This window comes from Pelophylax lessonae, assembly GCF_965119305.1.
Source record: "Pelophylax lessonae genome assembly, chromosome: 2".
Lineage (NCBI taxonomy): Eukaryota > Metazoa > Chordata > Amphibia > Anura > Ranidae > Pelophylax > Pelophylax lessonae.
The window spans coordinates 445,235,990-445,259,226 of NC_138769.1; the positions used below are offsets into that span (position 1 = coordinate 445,235,990).

Here is a 23,237-nt window from a genome sequence, read left to right on the forward strand (position 1 = left end):
ATATGACACTCTTAGGGATCTCCTTTTCCCTGAAAAACCAGCAACTAAGACTTTGGCAGAGCTCCTGACACTGTTAGGGAATCACTTCCAGCCTAAACCACTAGAGATTGCAGAAAGATTCAGGTTTTATCAGCGGCAGCAGCAGCCAGGTGAAGATATTAAGGCTTATGTGCTCGCCCTTCGCAGACTAGCCTCAACCTGTTCTTTTGGGGAGTATTTACCGACTGCACTGAGGGATAATTTGTCATGGGACTGAATAGTGAGTCTAGCCAAAAGAGACTGTTAACAGAGAAATACCTTACCCTTACAAAGGCAATTGAGATAGCTTCAGTGATGGAAATGGCTGTGAAAGATACAGAGGCATTGAACCCCCAGAGTAGAAGGGAAGAGGTTAAAGAGGAAGTTTTCAGAACAGCAGTCAAGCAAACTGCAGCTAACGGTAAATATAGAACCTCACCAACCGGGACGTCAGCTTGCTACCGTTGTGGGAATACAGTCTGCCGGTTTAAGGATTAGCTCTGTCATAATTGTGGTAAGGCAGGCCATCTGAAACGAGTCTGCCGTAGTAAGAAGGTGCGAAATAAACAACCTCTGAACCCCAGGACAAAGGCATATATGGTGGGAAGATATACATCATCATCGGAATCAGAGGATGAGGAAGTGCTCCACAGATTGGACATACATCATATGCATTCAGCACCCTCAGCAATGACTGTAGAGGTAACCGTGGAAGGAAAGAAACTCAAGATGGATGTAGACACAGGAGCAGCAGTTTCAGTTATCACCCAGAAACAATGGAGAAAACTTCTGATCCGAACAACTGTCCGTCCAACACCAATAAAACTGCAGACATACTCAAAGCAGATACTCCACCCACTGGGGTACGTGAAAGTGCAGGTATCCTACAAGGGTCAGACAAAGAGAATGCCATTGTATATCCTAGAACATGGGGGACCCCCTCTTTTTGGGAGAGACTGGATTGCTCACTTTGGCATGCCAGACATCGCCATTAACCCCTGCAACACCGTGACCATCCCATCAGGGGATGAAGAGGGATGGGTGAAGTCCCTGAAACAGCGATTCCCACAAGTCTTTGATAACCATTTGGGAAAAATACAGCATGACTGTGTGAGACTCAGGCTGAAACCCAATGCCCAGCCTAGGTTCTTCAAAGCTCGGACGGTACCTTTCGCACTCCGAGCAGGTGTGGAAGCTGAACTAAGCCGGCTGGAGGAACAAGGTGTCATCTCAAAGGTAGAGCACAGCGAGTGGGCATCACCAGTTGTACCAGTAAAGAAAGCAAATGGGGACTTACGCATTTGTGGCGATTTCCGCATGGCACTAAATTCTCAACTGGAGATAGACCAGTATCCCCTACCCAGAGTAGATGACATTTTTGCCTCTCTTGCAGGAGGTCAAAAGTTCACCAAGCTTGATCTCAGGCAAGCTTATTTACAGTTTGAGGTCCACCCTTCATCCCGCAAGTTTCTAACAATCAACACTCACAAGGGACTGTATGAATACAATCGGATGGTGTTTGGGGTAGCCTCCGCCCCAGCCATTTGGCAACGCAAAATGGATGAGATTTTGGTGGACATTCCTTTCACACAGTGCCTGTTAGATGACATGCTCATCACGGGCCTGACGGACCAGGAACACAAGCATAACGTGGAGCTTGTGTTGGCGAGACTGCAAGAGCAGGGTCTAAAAGTGAACTTGGCGAAATGCCAATTCATGGTACCTAAATTGGAGTTTTGTGGCCACCTTGTGGATGCTGAGGGTATACACACCACGGAAGCCAAAGTTGATGCTTTAGTAAAAGCTCCAGCCCCGACCAACGTCCAGCAGCTGCGATCATACCTGGGCTTGATGAACTATTACCACAAATTCCTGCCGGATCTAGCACACACTTTATTTCCGTTGAACAAGCTTTTGGAGAAACACTCTAGATGGAACTGGTCGGCTGCATGCCAACGTGCTTTTGAAGTTTCTAAGCGAAAGCTGTTGGTGTCACGCATGCTCATGCACTATGACCTCCAAAGGCCTCTCACCTTGGCTTGTGATGCCTCACCCTATGGTCTAGGGGCTGTACTATCTCACGTTTTACCAGATGGGTCAGAGAAACCTGTGGCATTCGCCTCCAGGTCCTTGACAAAAGCAGAAAGCAATTACTCTCACATTGACAAAGGCTCTGGCGCTCATATGGGCAATTAAGAAGTTTCATCTTTACCTGTATGGTAGGGAATTCACCATACTGACTGATCATAAACCACTCCTTCAGATCTTTAGCCCTGACAAAGGCATCTCTCAGACGACTGCGGCCCGTCTTCAACGCTATGCCCTATTCTTGGGAGCATATAGCTACAAAATCCAGTATCGCAGCCATGATGCCAATGCTAATGCAGTCGCCATGTCCCGTCTGACAAGGACATTAACAGACTCTTCTCCACCTGTCAAGAGTTGTCGTTACACCAGCCTGTCCTTTCTGTCTTCCGGGGAAGTAGCAGCCCATACAGCCAAGGATACCTTCCTTAAGACAATACTCTCCTGGGTACGGTACGGTTGGCCTGCAACTGTCACACAGGATTATGAACCTTACTTCCGTAGGCGTCTGGAATTAACTGTGTCTGGCAACTGTGTTTTATGGGGAGACCGAGTGATCGTTCCACAGACCCTCCGGAGACACATTCTGGACTTGCTACATACTGGTCATCCTGGGGGCACACGTATGAAACAAAAGGCCCGAGGCTATGTGTGGTGGCCGAACCTCGACTCCGATATCACGACATATGTGAATGCATGTGCTGGATGTGCACAAACTGCAAGAGACCCTCCTCGAGGGTGCGTCCAGCCCAGGACTTGGCTCACAGTTCCCTGGTTTCGTCTACGCTTGGACTTTGCAGGCCCGATCAGAGGACACACCTTTTTGATCATTATTGATGCCCATTCAAAGTGGCCTGAGGTCATTCCTGTTACCCAGCCAACGACTAAGGCGACGATTTCCATACTGTTACATCTCGCTGCTACGTTTGGATACCCCAGAGAAATTGTCACAGACAACGGTGCACAATTCACAACCCAGGAGTTTCAGGGTTTCCTGACTGCCCACAACATCAAACACAAGTTGGCCGCACCTTACCACCCGGGTACAAATGGTCAAGCAGAAAGGTTGGTACAGACCTTCAAACGCTATTTCAAAGCTACTGTGGCTACAAGTAAACAACAGTCCCTGTCACCCCAGCAGCTGGACTCCTTCCTTTCTGCTTACAGAACCACACCACATGCAACCACTGGGAAAACTCCAGCTGAACTTCTTTTGGGTCGGCAGCCATGGACTATTTTGGATATGCTCCGCCCTCAAACGGTCCAGGAACATGTACGGCAGTCCCAAGACAAGAGGGTCGAACACGACGAGATTCCCCAGTTTACAGCCCAGCAAAAGGTATGGGCCCGATCTTATGGCGCTTCCAACACTCGTTGGCTTCCTGCTATCGTCGCAGAGACTTTGGGACCCAAAATGTATAGGGTCTGCCTGGAAGATGGTTCCATTTGCAGAAGGCATGCGGACCAATTGCATCCTCGTTCTCAGCTGCTCGAATCCCTGACATCAGCTGCACCTCCAGTGTCTCAAGGATCTTCTCCTACCGGATCAGGAGGCATTGGGACTGATGCTTGGGAGGACTCTGAACTTTTGAACTCAGCTCCAACAGAGCCCTCCAGCCCTGGTCCAGAGGTCTACTCACCCTCTGAGCTAGGGGATCCCCTCTTGGCCCCGCCGGTGTCCATTCCGGCCAGCCCTGCTTCCTCCGGCCCCGAGTCGCTGGGTGCCCGTCCTCAACGACACTGTCGCCCTCCTGACCGGTTTCAAATGCAAGACCGGTTACGAGACTTTCGACGGGCCCGCCGAAAGTGATCCGCTGCCATTTTCTCCCCGTAGCGTCCCTGAAAGTTGTTCTCACATCCGGACGTGGAAGAAGCCATGTAAATCGCCTGAGTTGGAGGACTGTATTGGACAATTATGAGTTACTGTTTTATGCCTGTTCTTGTTTGTTGTTTTTTTTTTTGTTTTTTGTTTTTTTTTTAGGGATGGATGGAAGGTGTTATACCTGAAGGGTTTCACATGTACTGTCACTTTAAGGCTGGCTCCACCCAGGAGTGATGACAAGGGTCAAGGGGCAGAGTGGCCATCTTTAGACACATGCAGAGATGTATTGATATGCAGAGCTGTCCTGTAATGCTGTACAGAGAGTCCTGAATAAACATCCGTTGTTCCAGACCAGAGTCCTGTGTCTCTCACAACACGGAGAATATAACACACCAAGCTTTTTTTTTAATTTTTTAATGCTGGCATTCCTGCTGACAGCTGTTGAGTCAATGGTTGTTAAGGACATGGTAGCCGCCCGCTCCTTAACAACCTCTTATTCACTGGTTGTTAAGGACGCAGGCGGCCATCTGCTCCTTAACAACCATGTTGTGTACTGGTTGTTAAGGATGCCGGCGGGTGCTGGCTCCTTAACAACCAGGATGTGCCCCCAAAGTCTGAAAAAACTGCAGCATGTAAATTATTCAGGTGCGAATTTCATGCGACTTTTTAGAAATAACATTGAAGTCTGTGACCCTCAAGTTGCATGAAAGTCAGACCAAAGTAGTGAATAAACTACTTTGAAGTTTCTGCAAACTGTAAGTTGCATAGATACGAACGATTCTCATTGGAAAACACGGGGTGCGAATTGTAATAAGACTTTGATGTCCAAAGATACATGACAAGTCGCACAAGTGTGAATGGAGCCTTATGCTGCCTGTGGATGCTGCCATGTCAGCAGGTGGTCATACTGTCTGGAGAGAGTTTTGTCAATGCATAAAGTGGTATTTGAAACAGAACAGAAACTGCTCCTTTAGTAAATGTTAAAGTGATACTAAAGGTAAAAAAAAAAAAAATAATAATAATAATAATAAACATGTTATACTTACCTGCTCTGTGCAAAAGTTTTGTACAAAGCAGCCCCAAACTCCCTCATTTCAGTTCCCCTGATGGCACTCTGGGCTCCTCCCCCCTGGTGAGTGTCCTCATAGCAAGCCACTTGCTCTGGGGGCACTTGTTTGTGCTCACTTCCGAACCCCCTCTGTGTGTTCATTGACACACAGAATGGGGCTCAGCCCGCCCCCCAGTCCCTCCTCACTGCCTTTGATTGGCAGCACTGGGAGCCAATGGCTCCCGCTGCGGTGTCTGAGCCAATGAGGAGGAGGAGAGCCGATAGAGCAGATGCTCTTGCACATATTGCTGGAACTAGTCTGGGCTCAGGTAAGGATTTGGGGGGGGGGGGGGGGGGACAGCTGCATATAGAATATAGAATGTATAAAGGTAAAAACCCTTCACCCTTGAGAACAACTTTAACTGAGCTTACTGAATAAAGTGAAGCTGTGTTTTATCTGTAAATGACTGGATGATTAAAGAGAACTTGGCCATAACAGATTCACTAAGCTAAGCAGATAATCACTTTGCTAAAGTTTACTATGCATAGTATATTTTTGGGCCAGCTTCTGCTGAATTGGACAAAATTCAAGCCATGTGTGGCTCTGTCGGCACTACCTGGATCGTCAAAGGTAAATTGAAAAATCTAAAAATTGAAAAATCAAAGGAGATGAGTTGAGTAATGTCCACTGAACAGTGACTGCAGTGACATGTGGGGGTGTCGCGCTGCTTAAATACAATAGCTGACAGTGGAAATTTCTCCATCCATAGTTTAGCATGTATAGCTAGCCTCAGTAAACAGCCTCTGTGTCAAGTCTAATGTACTATGTCTGTACTCATTTAGATATTAGCCATTACATTTATTTTTGATACACAGGTGCATGTTGTTCTTCATATTCAGCAATTTTAGGCTAAAGAAGGTTACACACCTTTTTTATTTTTGTCTTGTTGAAGCTTAATTGAACAAGCTAAAATAAGAAGCTGATTGACTATCATGCATAGCTGCACCAGATTTGGTATTGGGCTTAATAATAAAACTCATATAATAAAAAAAAAACAAGTCAAAGTTGAAATTAAGTTAATTAACCACTTTACCACCGGAGGATTTTGCTGTCTTCCGTCCAGGCCACTTTTTGCGATTCGGCGCTGTGCGAATTCAACTGACAATTGCGCGGTCGTGCGACGCTGTACCCAAACGAAATTTACGTCCTTTTTTTCCCCACAAACAGAGCTTTCTTTTGGTGGTATTTGATCACCTGTGCGATTTTTACTTTTTGCGCTATAAACAAAAAAAGAGCGTTTATTTTGAAAAAATAACAATATTTTTAACATTTTTTTATATGAAATTCCCCCCAAAAAAGATGTAAAAACCAATTTTTTTTAAATTTTTTGGCCAATTTGTTTTCTGCTACCTATGTTTGGTAAAAAAAATCGCAATAAGTGTATTTTGATTGGTTTGCGCAAAAGTTATTGCGTTTACTAACAAAGGGAAAGATTTCTGTCATTTTTGGTGTTTTTTTTTTTAACGCGTAATGGCGGCGATCTGCGATTTTTTTGCGGGACTGCGACATTGCGGCGGACAGATCGGACCCTTGACTGACATTTTTGACACTTTTGGGGGTACCAGTGACATTACTGCAGTAATCAGTGCTATATATATGCACTGTTACTGTAAAAATGACACTGGCAGGGAAGGGGTTAATTTTATTGGAGAGGGAGGGGTTAATGTATGCCTGGTGCTTACTAACGTGTAGGGGGGGAGGTGACTGAGTGAGTCATGGACAGATCGGATGTCCAGCTATGCTGAACAGTCCGATCTGTCACTCCCTGTCACTATGGAGATCCGCCCGCTGTGTTTACACACAGCGGGCGGATCTCCAGACTCGATCCCCGACGATCGGGTAAGAGCAGCGGCGATCGCCGCTGCTCCTCCCCTGGCCCGACTCCCGCTGTGAATGAAAACAGCGGGAGCGAGCCTCCGCCGGCGCGCAAGCGCCGCCCAGAAGGGGGAGTGTCTGACGACGTAGTACTACGTCGTCAGACGATAACGAGCCACTCTGCCGCAGTAATATTACTGTGAGCAGAGGTAAAGTGGTTAAGGGGGTTGTAAAGCCAGAAGGTTTTTTTTTTTTTATCTTAATGCATTCTATGCATTAAGATAAAAAGCCTTCTGTATGCAGCAGCCCCCCTCAGCCCCCTATCTCTTTCCAGTAATGTACACAAATGCTTCGGCTGCCCGGGACTCTCCCTATTGATTGGCTGAGACATTGGCTTTCACTACTGTCAATCAAAGTCAGTTAAGACCAATCAGGAGAGAGGGGGACGAACCACGGCTCCGTGTCTGAATGGACACATGGAGCTATGGCTCGACTCGGGTGCCCCGATAGCAAGTTGCTTGCTGTGGGGGCACTCGACAGGAAGAAGGGGCCAGGAAAACCGAAGAGGGACCCGAGAAGAGGAGAATCTGGATTGTTCTGTGCAAAACCACTTCACAGAGCAGGTAAGTATAACATGTTTGTTATTTTTATTAGAAAAAAACAAACAAACCTTTGTATCACTTTAATGTACAGAATTAGTGTTGAGCGAACACGGACTGTATTATTCGTGTTCGTACCGAATAATTGGATTTTTTGTACCCGAACACGGACACGGACACTTTACTGTATGTTCGGGTAAAAATCCGTGTTCGGTCGTTTTATTTCCGGGTTTTGCATGCTTTGGCGCTCTTTTCATGGCGGGCTTTCAACAGCCAATCAACAATCGTTTAACTGGTGTGCCTTAAGCCATCCCAGCCATGCCTGCAAATGTCTCAGTAGCTGTGATTGGCCGTCTGAAGCATGTGACCAAGTCTTTATAAGTTCGAGGCAGCCGCAGCGGCGTCATTATGCTGCTTAGATTCAGGGACAGAGCACACATCAACGTGCTGGCTGCTGATTAGGGAAAGATAGGCAGGAAAAAAACATTTGTGTCCGGATAGAATTGAGGGACAGGTCGGAGTGTTTAGGCAGGGCGAGTTGTAGGCATTTTAGGGATAGAGTCTGCTGAATTATATAGGGTCAGTGTCTTCTACAAACTACAATCGATATTGCTGTGTGGGGGGTGGGGTCTGCACTCAATCCTGATCTACGATCTCTTCTCAATCCTGTTAGGGACAGAGTCTGCTGAATTTTAGGGAAACTGTGTTCTACAAACTACAATCGATATTGCTGTGTGGTGTGGGATTGGAGATAGGCAGGTGTCAGTGATCCACATCCATTTTTCTGTGTGTGAGCTGCAGTGAACACAATCTTTTTGGGCTGCAGTGAACACAATCTTTTTGGGCTGCAGTGAACACAATCTTTTTGGGCTGCAGTGAACACAATCTTTTTGGGCTGCAGTGAACACAATCTTTTTGGGCTGCAGTGAACACAATCTTTTTGGGGTGCAGTGAACAAAATCTTTTTGGGGTGCAGTGAACACAATCCTTTTTGGTGTGCAGTGAACACAATCTTTGTGGGGTGCAGTGAACAAAATCCTTTGTGGGGTGCAGTGAATACAATCTTTTTGGGGTGCAGTGAACAAAATCCTTTTTGGGGTGCAGTGAACAACATCCTTTTTGGGGTGCAGTGAACACAATCTTTTTGGGGTGCAGTGAACAAAATCCTTTGTGGGGTGCAGTGAACACAATCTTTTTGGGGTGCAGTGAACACAATCTTTTTGGGGTGGAGTGAACAACATCCTTTTTGGGGTGCAGTGAACAAAATCCTTTTTGGGGTGCAGTGAACAAAATCATTTTTGGGGTGCAGTGAACACAATCTTTTTGGGGTGCAGTGAACACAATCTTTGTGGGGTGCAGTGAACACAATCTTTTTGGGGTGGAGTGAACAACATCCTTTTTGGGGTGCAGTGAACAACATCCTTTTTGGGGTGCAGTGAACACAATCTTTTTGGGGTGCAGTGAACACAATCTTTGTGGGGTACAGTGAACAGAATCTTTGTGGGGTGCAGTGAACACAATCTTTGGGGGGTACAGTGAACACAATCTTTGTGAGGTGCAGTGAACACAATCTTTGTGGGGTGCAGTGAACACAATCATTGTGGGGTGCAGTGAACTCAATCTTTGTGGGGTACAGTGAACACAATCTCATACTTCTGAAGGTTTGAGGGTGCTGCCTGTTCCATACTCCCCCTACTCCTCATCTAGCCTTTTAGGGGTACAAACAATAGTAATTGGGGCCTAGTGTGGTTGTGTACGTGTGATATACATACACTTTTTTGGGATCATATTTTCTATTCCGCTATTTAATCAAAAACCTTTGGGGATCAGTTAAATTGGGGGATAGTCTGTGTTGGTACGTGTGAGAGAGATCCACCTTTCCAAGTTGTTGGGGTTCATCTCATACTTCTGAAGGTTTGAGGGTGCTGCCTGTTCCATACTCCCCCTACTCCTAGCCTTTTAGGGGTACAAACAATAGTAATTGGGGCCTAGTGTGGTTGTGTACGTGTGATATACATACACTTTTTTGGGATCATATTTTCTATTCCGCTATTTAATCAAAAACCTTTGGGGATCAGTTAAATTGGGGGATAGTCTGTGTTGGTACGTGTGAGAGAGATCCACCTTTCCAAGTTGTTGGGGTTCATCTCATACTTCTGAAGGTTTGAGGGTGCTGCCTGTTCCATACTCCCCCTACTCCTAGCCTTTTAGGGGTACAAACAATAGTAATTGGGGCCTAGTGTGGTTGTGTACGTGTGATATACATACACTTTTTTGGGATCATATTTTCTATTCCGCTATTTAATCAAAAACCTCTGGGGATCAGTTAAATTGGGGGATAGTCTGTGTTGGTACGTGTGAGAGAGATCCACCTTTCCAAGTTGTTGGGGTTCATCTCATACTTCTGAAGGTTTGAGGGTGCTGCCTGTTCCATACTCCCCCTACTCCTAGCCTTTTAGGGGTACAAACAATAGTAATTGGGGCCTAGTGTGGTTGTGTACGTGTGATATACATACACTTTTTTGGGATCATATTTTCTATTCCGCTATTTAATCAAAAACCTTTGGGGATCAGTTAAATTGGGGGATAGTCTGTGTTGGTACGTGTGAGAGAGATCCACCTTTCCAAGTTGTTGGGGTTCATCTCATACTTCTGAAGGTTTGAGGGTGCTGCCTGTTCCATACTCCCCCTACTCCTAGCCTTTTAGGGGTACAAACAATAGTAATTGGGGCCTAGTGTGGTTGTGTACGTGCGAGATACATACACTTTTTTTGATCATATTTCCTATTCCGCTATTCAATAAAAACCTTTGAGGATCAATTGAATTGCGGGATAGTCTGTGTCGGTACGTGTGAGAGAGATCCACCTTTCCAAGTTGTTGGGGTTCATCTCATACTTCTGAAGGTTTGAGGGTGCTGCCTGTTCCATACCCCCCCTACTCCTCATCTAGCCTTTTAGGGGTACAAACAATAGTAATTGGGGCCTAGTGTGGTTGTGTACGTGCGAGATACATACACTTTTTTTGATCATATTTCCTATTCCGCTATTCAATAAAAACCTTTGAGGATCAATTGAATTGCGGGATAGTCTGTGTCGGTACGTGTGAGAGAGATCCACCTTTCCAAGTTGTTGGGGTTCATCTCATACTTCTGAAGGTTTGAGGGTGCTGCCTGTTCCATACCCCCCCTACTCCTCATCTAGCCTTTTAGGGGTACAAACAATAGTAATTGGGGCCTAGTGTGGTTGTGTACGTGCGAGATACATACACTTTTTTTGATCATATTTCCTATTCCGCTATTCAATAAAAACCTTTGAGGATCAATTGAATTGCGGGATAGTCTGTGTCGGTACGTGTGAGAGAGATCCACCTTTCCAAGTTGTTGGGGTTCATCTCATACTTCTGAAGGTTTGAGGGTGCTGCCTGTTCCATACCCCCCCTACTCCTCATCTAGCCTTTTAGGGGTACAAACAATAGTAATTGGGGCCTAGTGTGGTTGTGTACGTGCGAGATACATACACTTTTTTTGATCATATTTCCTATTCCGCTATTCAATAAAAACCTTTGAGGATCAATTGAATTGCGGGATAGTCTGTGTCGGTACGTGTGAGAGAGATCCACCTTTCCAAGTTGTTGGGGTTCATCTCATACTTCTGAAGGTTTGAGGGTGCTGCCTGTTCCATACCCCCCCTACTCCTCATCTAGCCTTTTAGGGGTACAAACAATAGTAATTGGGGCCTAGTGTGGTTGTGTACGTGCGAGATACATACACTTTTTTTGATCATATTTCCTATTCCGCTATTCAATAAAAACCTTTGAGGATCAATTGAATTGCGGGATAGTCTGTGTCGGTACGTGTGAGAGAGATCCACCTTTCCAAGTTGTTGGGGTTCATCTCATACTTCTGAAGGTTTGAGGGTGCTGCCTGTTCCATACCCCCCCTACTCCTCATCTAGCCTTTTAGGGGTACAAACAATAGTAATTGGGGCCTAGTGTGGTTGTGTACGTGCGAGATACATACACTTTTTTTGATCATATTTCCTATTCCGCTATTCAATAAAAACCTTTGAGGATCAATTGAATTGCGGGATAGTCTGTGTCGGTACGTGTGAGAGAGATCCACCTTTCCAAGTTGTTGGGGTTCATCTCATACTTCTGAAGGTTTGAGGGTGCTGCCTGTTCCATACCCCCCCTACTCCTCATCTAGCCTTTTAGGGGTACAAACAATAGTAATTGGGGCCTAGTGTGGTTGTGTACGTGCGAGATACATACACTTTTTTTGATCATATTTCCTATTCCGCTATTCAATAAAAACCTTTGAGGATCAATTGAATTGCGGGATAGTCTGTGTCGGTACGTGTGAGAGAGATCCACCTTTCCAAGTTGTTGGGGTTCATCTCATACTTCTGAAGGTTTGAGGGTGCTGCCTGTTCCATACCCCCCCTACTCCTCATCTAGCCTTTTAGGGGTACAAACAATAGTAATTGGGGCCTAGTGTGGTTGTGTACGTGCGAGATACATACACTTTTTTTGATCATATTTCCTATTCCGCTATTCAATAAAAACCTTTGAGGATCAATTGAATTGCGGGATAGTCTGTGTCGGTACGTGTGAGAGAGATCCACCTTTCCAAGTTGTTGGGGTTCATCTCATACTTCTGAAGGTTTGAGGGTGCTGCCTGTTCCATACTCCCCCTACTCCTCATCTAGCCTTTTAGGGGTACAAACAATAGTAATTGGGGCCTAGTGTGGTTGTGTACGTGTGATATACATACACTTTTTTTGGATCATATTTTCTATTCCGCTATTTAATTTAACTGGGCCTCCATGCGAGACCTGTGTGCCTTGTTGCGCTGTTTTGAGTACTCCACCAACATGGCCAGTGGCAATGACGCCGTTCTCAGCTTAACTATCCCACTTCTATGCCTCCTTGAAAAAACAATTCGGGCGATGATGGAAGAGGATGTGGCACAGGATGAGGAGGAGGAGGAGGATGAAGAGGTAACATTTCCAAGGCTTTCAGGGCAGTCATTCGCAAGGGGCTCCGAGGGTGGGTTCCTGCACACGCAAACGCCAGGGACGCAATTGTCCAGCAGGGGCACAGTTCTGGAGGATGAGGAGGATGAGGAGGAGGAGGAGCTGGAGGAGGAGATGGAACCATGTTCACAGCAGGGTGGCACCCAGGCCAGCTCATGGCCATCACTGGTGCGTGGCTGGGGGGATACAGAGGACACGGACCATACACCTCCCACAGAGGACAGCCTTTCGTTGCCTCTGGGCAGCCTGGCACACATGAGCGATTACATGCTGCAGTGTCTCCACAACGACCGCCGAGTTGCCCACATTCTAACTTGTGCTGATTACTGGGTGGCCACGCTGCTGGATCCCCGTTACAAGGACAACGTACCGTCCTTAATTCACTCACTGGAGCGCGATCGCAAGATGCGCGAGTACAAGCGCACGCTGGTAGACGCCATGCTGCTGGCATTCCCATCTGACAGCGGGGCCACAGTGGAAGCACAAGGCAGAGGAGGAGGAGGAGGAGGTCGCCAACGCAACCAGGGCACCGCCAGCACCTCAGAAGGCAGGGTTAGCATGGCCGAAATGTGGAAAAGCTTTGTCAGCACGCCACAACAAACAGCAGCACCAGCAGCTCAGATGGAACGTCTTAGCAGGAGGCAGCATTTTACCAACATGGTGGAGCAGTATGTGTGCACACGCCTACATGTAGTGAATGACGGGTCTGCCCCCTTCAACTTCTGGGTCTCCAAATTGGGCACATGGCCTGAGCTTGCCCTTTACGCCTTGGAGGTGCTGGCGTGCCCTGCAGCCAGTGTATTATCTGAACGGGTATTTAGCACGGCTGGGGGCGTTATAACAGACAAGCGCAGCCGCCTGTCCAGAGACAATGTGGACAAGCTCACGTTCATTAAAATGAACCAGGCATGGATCCCACGGGACTTTTCCGTACCTTATGCAGAATAGCAATGGATACCGACCTTACCCACCCATTGTTCCATTTTTGCTCTTTCTCACTCTTTTGGGGTGTACCCTCATTTAAAATTTGTGAAAAGAAGCAGTGTTGGCTACCTCGTCCTCCTCCTCAGGGCCAGATTAATGTAGGGGCTATTGGAGCTGCAGCTCCAGGCCCCTACCTTTTATATAGGCCCCGGGTTGGCCATATTCACTGTTACCGCTCTTCTGTCACTTGTAAACACAGAAGTCTGGCTTCTATGCTCGCTTCCCCAGGCAGCACCCTCAGAACCTCCCCACACAGCGTGAAGGCCGGACAAGGAGGGACAGTTGGCGATGCATGGATGTGTTTATGGGCTTCAGAGACAGCATCCCATGTTGAATTAGGCATGCATGGCTGCACCCTTCCTCCTCTGGGTGCATGGCAAGGCACGGCCCTAAGGCCCTTCAAAATCCTCAGCACCAAGCCCATGATGCTGTTAATCCGGCCCTGGTCCTCCTCCACCGCCGCTTCCACCTACACCGCCCATAGGTGTGCGCAGCCTATTGCATTAAGGTGTGCACCCCAAAGTTGAAATACACATGCATGTGTTTGCCAGCAGGGAGAGTAATGTATCGGGGCCATGTACCTGTAGGCAAGGAGAAATAGAGCAGAGCAGGTCCCAGGGAGATCTTTCCCATCTCCTCACTGGCAATGCTATGTGCCCTAGGTGATTAGGGTGTGCCCAGGCACACCCAGCACACCCTGTGCGCACGCCTATGTCACCGCCACATCCACCACCACCTCAACCTCCCTCCTACTCCATATGGGCCTCGTCCTTCAGAGATGAAGAAGAACATTGTTTTATTTTTCTGTTTTTTTTTGTTGTTTTAAGTTATTTCCCTATCCACATTTGTTTGCAGAGCACTTGCCATGCTCTTAATTACGTTTTGCTGCCATTTGCAGCACTCTAGCCCTTTCCTTTGGTGTTTTAGAGCCATTTTAGTGCCTTAAAGTTCGGGTCCCCATTGACTTCAATGGGGTTCGGTGTCCGGGAAAAGTTCGGTAAAAGTCCGGGACACGGACCCGGACTTTTTTTTAAAGTTCGGCCGAACCCGTCGAACACGGACATCTAGGTGTCCGCTCAACCCTATACAGAATACATAGAAATGCATCATACACTTAGTCAGCAGTAGAAAGCAGGGACACGGTTTCCAGCATGGGAAATGAAAGGGAGGTTTATGGATATTAGGGATAAGTAACAGCTGCAAATGTTATAAAATGCTGATGTACCTGAAATCTGTTTGCTTTAGTAGAAAAATTACATTTTTTTAGAAGCTTTAATCATTAGCATGACGCATCTAAAGAGAAGGATTGAGCTAATATTAATATGAATTCTCTTCTTACAGTACAGCAGTCAAAGATGGACAAAATGTGCTATGCCAAAATTTAACCTTTTTAAGTGTTAAGGAAGAAGATTATGGTCTACGATTTTATTGTTATGCTGACAACAGTAATTCACCATATAGTCGGGCATTTTTTATACTGAAAAGACCAGGTATGTATTCACATATACTGTAGTAATTTTCTTTTAAGAAGCAAATGATCAATTATTTTCAGACCAAAGTACATGAGTAGAATACTTTTTGAAGCTAATTATATAAAAAGACACAAAGTCAGTCCTTGTGATAAAGGAAAATAAATCGTATAGGAGACAGAAAAGGCTTTTATGGTTAAAATTTAGATTGCTTATTGTAATTTTTGCTCTTAGAACTATTACTAAAAATTAAGTACAACCAAAAATGAATGCTGAACTCCAGGCAAATAAAGACAAATATCAGTTCCCCTCTAGAGTAATTGTTTTCATTTTTCATACTAATGTTGAAATCCAGATTTTTTTGGCTAAAAAAACTACTTATACTTCACTGAATATAATGGTTGAAATTCAAAATGGCTCTAACGCCACTTTTCTGGAGGGAGTTCCCTTAAAGCATTATTAAACTCCAAACCAAAAATGTATTATATTGGATCTTACCAATCATTAGATGTGGTGGCTGCATTAGTTTTCTTTCTTTTTTCTCTCTGCTTTCACCTGGTAATCTGGCCAGTAACACACCTCCTGTATTAGGGTGCCAACACTTTGGATGAAGGAGCAGCAGAGGACAGCAGCATTGGCAGTTGGAGGGGAGGGTAGTGTTAGATGCACTAGCAGATTTAGACACACTAAAACATTTAAGCCAAACTCCAGCTAATACTTTATATGCAGTTACAGCAACAGTTTTGTAACCTTTGGGATTAATGTTTTACATAAAAAAATAAATAAAAGCTGATCATTGTAAGTACTCTTGACAGTGGTAAATGGCTTGCTGCAACACTCTAACTGCTATATTTGAAGGAGAACTTGTTCTATTAAAAACAACAGACTTACTGACCAGATCACCAGGTTAGAATAAATGAAAGAAAGCCTAAAAAAAAACGAAATATCGAAGCTTTTACACACAAGAATTGATAAGCTACAATATAATAAATGTTTGCTTTTGGGTTTAAGTCCCCGTTCACATTAGGTCGCTCCGACTTCGGGGGCGACCCGTGAAGTCGCGTGCACCGCGACTTCGGCGTGACTTGCACAGACTTCATACAATGAATGTCTATGCAAGTCGCCTCCAGGTCACCCCCAAGTAGTACAGGACCCTGTGTCGCTCCTATTAGAACTGGTCCGGTACTACTCAATGGACCCGACGGTGCGCGACTTGCCAGGCTGACCAAGTCGCCTGGCAAGTCGTAATAGTGTGAACCGAGCCTTATACCTCCTAAGAAGTGCCAGTGTCAGTGCAAGGTACAACAGTACTCAGAGCAGGCCATGCCTGTGCTGGAAAACTGTAATGTCTATGACAGCTTCCCACACAGAGCTGTTTCCTTGTGCTCATTTAGCTGTCAGCTGGGAGATTATCTAGCTGAAAGCTAAATGGAAACAGTAGAACAGGGATACAACTGAAAGTATTACCCAAATATGTGCACGCTCTATATTTGAAAAATGACTTGTCACAGGGTGGGCAGGCCTGATGGGGAACTCTGAGACTAGTTCTCCATCAGGTCCATTCCCCTTTGAGTGACAGTGCATAGCAGTGGGTGGATTGGAAAGCCACTGTTATAATAATATAACATATATTATATAATATAATGAATAATTGAATTGTCAATTGAAATTAGGGTGGACCTGATGGGGAACTAGTCTCTCAGATGGGGATCTCGTCTCTCTAGTATAAAAATATTCTGCCATTTTCCTGTCAGTGTAACTGGCACAGTGGCTGTGGAGGGAGGGTGGGAATGCACTGGGGAAGGGGTGTGGAATGTGGACACGCTTTCCCCAGTGCAAACACCGACAACCTTTATGAATTCCCCTAAAAATATTTTCTGAAAGCAGAGGCCTTGTAGTATTAAAAAATGGTTGTTGCATATTTTATTTCGCACAATATTTGTGCAACTGTTTAATCTTAAAAAATGATTTTGCAGAAAACTACGGTACCTAAAATTCTCCATAGGCAATACTTTAAAAGAATTTACAACTTATCAGTTTAGAATTAACCATGAATTATGGCCCTCAAACTATTGCTCCTACTTTATTGATTGTGCTTATACTTCACACACATGATGCAAACTCGTACTACATATATCTGTACACCCTATGCGAATGTTTGCATTTGTGGGTATGTGCAGGGCGATTGGGCTGCATTAATTTTATTTTTTATTAAATTATATTATATTTTATATTATATAAATATTTCCCCCCCTCCCTATGTCATTGGGCAGGAGACAGAGTCTCATTATGGAGACATCGGGGGTCTAGTAGACCCCCAATGTCTCCCTTGCACCCCCAATGTCTCCCTTGCCCCCCCCCCCCCAGTACAGCTATATGGATTACTTTTACATGACAGATGGGAGCTGGTTGAACAAAAAAGTAATGAACTCATGGCTGCTACAGCAACAAGCTTGTTTTACTGTTAACTATAGTATTAAAAAAATATCAGGTCTCCTGCCCTGCCAGACAGAGCTGTGCTGTGTGACAGAGCTATCTAAATATTAGAAGCAGATACATACAAATTATTTGGCAGGTAAAACAGCTAATTTATATGTATTTCATCTGTGTATTTAGCCTTTGCCTGGATTTCAGCTTTAAATGCGTTTATTTAAAGTGGAGGTAAACTCTACTTTTGAACTTGTACCTACAGGTAAGCCTATTGTAAGGCCTACCTGTAGGTACAGTGAATATCTCCTAAACTTGTATTGTTTAGGAGTTATTCACACTGCACGCAGCCGGTGATGTCACCGATGCATGCGCTCTGAAGGAACGGCATCCTGTGCGCGGTAGTGGTGTCATCGTGGAAGATGGCAGCCCCGGAAATCCATGACAGGGCTGCATGGGAGGGATCCGGTTTACAGGTACATCTGCTATAATGTACTAGTATGCAGTTCATTATTAGGGATGATCGAACAGTTCGGGTCCACCATCGGTTCGGCCCGAACATTGGGTGTTCGAGGTTCGGCCGAATTTAGAACTTTTTGCCCAAAAAGTTCGGAATTCGGCAACCAGAACCGCCCAAAATGCAATGCTTCAGGAAATGGGCTTTAAAAGCCCGTGATTGGACCAGAACCATTAGCAAAAGCCAATTGAGGGGGCAGGAGAATGCTAGGAATGTGATTGGAGTGACTAGGGGGTCCCTAGACCAATCATTAGTGAATACGCCCCCCAGTATATAAGATCGCCCCCGCCATATTCCCAGCATTGTTATACTGGACATGGAAGAGAGTGGAAGGAGTTCTGTTAATTTTACTTTAAAAGTGTCATTTAGCTATTTATTAGTGTGAGGAAAGGGATATCTAGTGTAGTTAGAGTGCTCCTTTACACTTAAGTTAGCTTCAAAAATTTAGTTTCTGTAGGGAAAGTGTTAAGTGTCAGGGGACCGTAGTGTAGTGTAGGGTTAACTGACAGTGACTGCTATGGCAGGGTGACAAAACCCTTCCATAGCAGGGTGACCGCTATAGAGAAATGATCATTTCTCTGAATAGCTTCGTAACTGGAATATGGCTTCTCACCAGCCAAGCATTTTTTATGCTGCAGGGGCTGCCACTGCCAGTGTTTTTTTGAGGACATGTTTGATGTCAGACATGACATCTGAACATGTGTATAGGGGGTATATATAGACATATATGTCTGAATATATACCCCTAGACATATATAGGTGTGATAGTAGCAGAAATAAATGCTTGCGCTAATGAAATCATTTACAGTAATATATTTCTGCTACTATCACACCTATATATGTCTAGGGGTATATATTCAGACATATATGCCTATATATACCCCCTATACACATGTTCAGATGTTTTGCCTGCCTCAAAAGAACCCCAAAAAATGCCAAAAAAACGCTAGCGTCAAAAAAAAAAAAAAATGTCCAGGTGTGTTTTTGCTGGCATTTTTTGGGGGGTTTTGGAGGCAGGCAAAACATCAGAACTTGTGCACAGTACCACTATACACAAGTTCAGATGTTTTGCCTGCCTCAAAAGAACCCCAAAAAATTCCAAAAAAAACGCTAGCGTCAAAAAAAAAATGCCCAGGTGTGTTTTTGCTGGCATTTTTTGGGGGGTTTTGGAGGCAGGCAAAACATCAGAACTTGTGCACAGTACCACTATACACAAGTTCAGATGTTTTGCCTGCCTCAAAAGAACCCCAAAAAATGCCAAAAAAAACGCTAGCGTCAAAAAAAAAATGCCCAGGTGTGTTTTTGCTGGCATTTTTTGGGGGGTTTTGGAGGCAGGCAAAACATCAGAACTTGTGCACAGTACCACTATACACAAGTTCAGATGTTTTTCCTGACTGCAAAGAACCCAAAAAAATGCCTTCTATTAAACCGGCAAGGTGTTACAGCAGAGAAGCCATATTCCTGTGCTTAAAGTTTTCTAATACAAACGATCTTTTTTTTTTATGGTTCTGGACATGCTACAGAGCTGAAACTTCACATGTACACTTTTTAGACCCCCCAGATCTGAAATCCAAAGTAAAAATAAAAAAATCTCCTTTTTTTTTTTTTTTTTAAATTTTTCAATCATTGGCTTTTTTATCAAAAATGACAATTTTTAAGAACTTTTTTTTGTGTGATTTTGTGTCTGGGGGGTCTAAAAGGTGTACCTGTGAAGTTTCAGCTCTGTAGCATGTCCAGAACCAGAAAAAAAGATCATATAGGTGTTAAAGTTAAAGGAGGCTCCCGAACCACATCCCTGTTCTACTGAAAAATTATCTCTTTTTTTTTTCATGGTTCTGGACATGCTACAGAGCTGAAACTTCACATGCACACCTTTTAGACCCCCCAGATACTAAATCCAAAGTAAAAATCAAAAAATCTCTTTTTTTTTTTTTTTTTTTAATTTTTCAATAATTGGCTTTTTTATCAAAAATGACAATTTTTAAGAACTTTTTTTTGTGTGATTAATAGTTAATGGGGCATGACCCAGAACCCTAGGCACTTTTTAGGGGCATTTATTGGGTTTTGGGGCTTCAAAATGGTGTTTTTTGATTACCGAAGTTCGGGTCCCATTGATTTCAATGGGGTTCTGAAATCCGAACCGAACTTTCGTGAAGTTCGGGTGTTCTGGTCGAACCGAACTTTTCAAAAGTTCGATCATCCCTATTCATTATGACTTAACCCTGCATTATGACTTCAGCCCACTTTATTTCTATTTATTATAGTGCCGGTTTACTACCTCTTTAAGAAATTTTGTTGTTAAACACGAAACTAACATTCATGCCAGTGAAACTGAAATTAATTTATACTATCTCTTAAGTATTAAATATTACTAATGCTATTGATCAGTAAGAATATACATGTAAGTTACCTGTTCCCTACATAAATATTAGAGCTGGAGGTTTCTTCATAGCCAAAACTTTAAGAGTGAATAAGTAAGAAGAAGAGAGAATTGTGAAATTAAAAAAGAAAACTAAGTATTCCCAGCCCCTTTCCCCCACTGCACATGAAGAGAGTTTTTGTTGCTTACCTTTCAGCTGTGACCTTATATGGTTTATATATATTTGATCCATGGTCATGAAAATCTCTTGTATCTTTTGGTATATTGTCCAGGTTCTCAAGGGCAAGGATCCAGAATAGTTTGGCATTTATAGTAAGGGCATTAACCTCTAGGTTTACTGGGTCTATTTCCAGGATCTAGCAACATTTCTGGTCCAAAACCAATTGATCTTGGAACAAGCCCAGCAGTTAAGGTACATGAAGCCTATCTGCCTAGGGAGAATGTTAAATTTTAAAAGTTTGGTTGAAACTAGATACCATCAGACTTTATATTTTGCCTTATTAGGAGATTTGTTGATTGTATTCACATTAGTTTAATTTGCCCCAGTGTTCCAAATCTGTGTCATTGTCTGGATCTAGTGTCCATGCCATCATATAGGTTAGGCTGTCCAATACCTAGTTTATTAGTTACTATAATGAAGAGATGCCTCTTCTTTGAACGGATGCCACAATTGTGTTAATGTCTTCTTTTATTATTTTGAGGAAGTGGAGAGTTTGGTGCATCTAAACCATTTCAGAGGCAGGCATATCATGTTTATACATTTATCTTGTGTGAAGATCACTTTTTTTGTACAAAAATGTACATATTATCCCCTGATTATCTATCACTTAATGTATAACTAAAGGCAAAACTTTTTTTTTTTTCGTTTTGGATAGAGTGAAGAGGGATTAAAATGCTTGTCAGTTTTCATTGCTGCCTATACCTTGTTAGGGAGATTCATCCTCTCTATTTGTCCTGTTTACCATTATCATTAAAAGTGAAAGTAAAAGAAAATCCCAAATTTAAGTTGTCTACAGGAAAGTAATATATGGGAAATCTTCCAATGGGGACACTAGTTCTGAGGATCTAGGGGTCCCCAAGGAATTATTTTAATTTGCAGAGATTTCCTCTTACTTCCTGTTTGGATATGGGACAGGTAGTAAAGGAAAAATTCCGCAACGGGACACAGATGGTGAAAAAAAATCTGACCAGGGTTATACTCCCCACTTGTTCTATTCAAAATGAAAATAAAAAGTTTTGCCTATTCTACTTTAAATTAGCTAGGCTTTATTTTGTGGGAATGTCCATTTTGTATCTTTAATTTTTATGTTTTTTAACTTAGTGATTTTGTCAACAAACTGTGTGTTTCTTTAAAAACAATTAAATGTATTTGACTAATTTATTGTATTTTATTTTAATTTCCACAGGTCCTAACTTACAGGGATTCTTGATTGCGTTTTTTGTGACAACAGCGTTTTTAATTATTGCCACCCTAATTATCATTAAACTTTTTAAAGTTGACCTCGTTCTTTGGTACAGGAGTTCCTGTTTTTCCCATCCTCACCAAAATGGTATGTTTTGATATTAGTAACTGCAATAGCAAGGGGTAATATAAAAGGAATGATACAGATAAGGTTGATCCACTTAATGAGGCTGACTTACTGTAGGAGTTGATAATCTTTACACAATAAACATTGTGAAAATTCCCTTTAGTTATCCAATCACGTGAAAAACAAATTCCCGTTTTCTTACCAACTTAGAAAATTAAGTTTCTCTTTGCAATCATAGAGCTCGTCATGACGTTTTATGGTTCCTGGGGTGCGCTAAAGGGTATGTGACCATACATGTTGCTACATTTGTCAGTCTTTCATTTGAGAGAATTGGTAGTAAATACAAGTTTACTTCAAGTCATGTAAACTTTAAATCAATCAAAATCTGAAAGGAAACAATACAAGTCAAATAATACAAATAAATCATACATATGACTTTGGCAACTTTTCAGCAGGTATATATGCTGCAATGCAAGATTGTGTGGGCTTTTTTTTACTTGAAAGTCTAACCCCAAGCATGTATAAAACACCAATGTTTAATACAGTTATGTATTCCTAATGCATAATATAAATAAATATAATACATAAATGTATTTCAAATTACAAATAATGGTCCTCTAAACAGCAGGACCAGGGGAGACACAACAGCACTGTGAGCTGAAAAGCAGGTTGATAATCAAGGTGTAGTGCTTAAAATGGTTGTGAAACCCTATTCGTGAAATTTGAACTAAGCACATATATCTGTAGTGTTTACTTGTCTGTCTCCAAAGCTGTAAGTGTTGTTTCTCTCTGGTGCTTTGTTCCTCATTATTACTTATTATCATGAGTCACTTCTGACAAGTTCTCTGACATATGAGAGAACAGTAGCTGAAAATTTGTGTTGGGGAGGGAGCTTAGAGGGAGATAAGCAGGGAGCTTGTCTATTCAGAATACAGCTCTGCACATTCCTTCATTCCTCTGCCTATGTGAAGGGGGTTGTGTCCCGTTCCTCCAATCAGCTCTCACACAGTGCAAATACAGTCTCTTCACCCACCCCTAAGAACTGCTGAATAATGAAGAAAGATTTTTAAGACGATCTGCACTTTTCAAAGGGTGTAGAGATGGGAAGACTGCAGATATACAAGTAAAACTTATATAGGAGGATTTATTTATTCTTTGTGTATCATCTGAGGCTGTTCACTTTACTTAGTATATGTGAGGGTTTACAACCACTTTAACTGCAGTTTAGAAAAACTGGGTAGTTGACCTGGCTTTGCTATGTAACAGGGATGCAGATTCTCAAGAGTGCCTAAAAAAATGTACAAATTCTATGGCAAGCAAGACAGTTTACAAATATGGCACACTCCAGATGCCAGGACACTACAGTTGAACTCTAAAAGTATATTCACTGATATACAGTGCAGAATCTGCAGCAGAAAAGACACAAAGAAACTATTTTTCTTTAATCCT

At 43.4% G+C, this 23,237-nt stretch overlaps 1 protein-coding gene across 1 annotated transcript in view; it reads left to right on the top strand.

Annotated features, from left to right (window-relative positions):
• Positions 1-23,237, top strand: part of LOC309547230 (interleukin-1 receptor type 1-like) — a 146,852-nt gene that overhangs the window by 116,467 nt on the left and 7,148 nt on the right. Inside the window, exons 8-9 of the mRNA XM_082247045.1 lie at positions 14,808-14,956; positions 21,666-21,809. Of these exons, the coding sequence (XP_082103171.1) occupies positions 14,808-14,956; positions 21,666-21,809 (293 nt within the window). The remainder of the gene's footprint in view (positions 1-14,807; positions 14,957-21,665; positions 21,810-23,237) is intronic.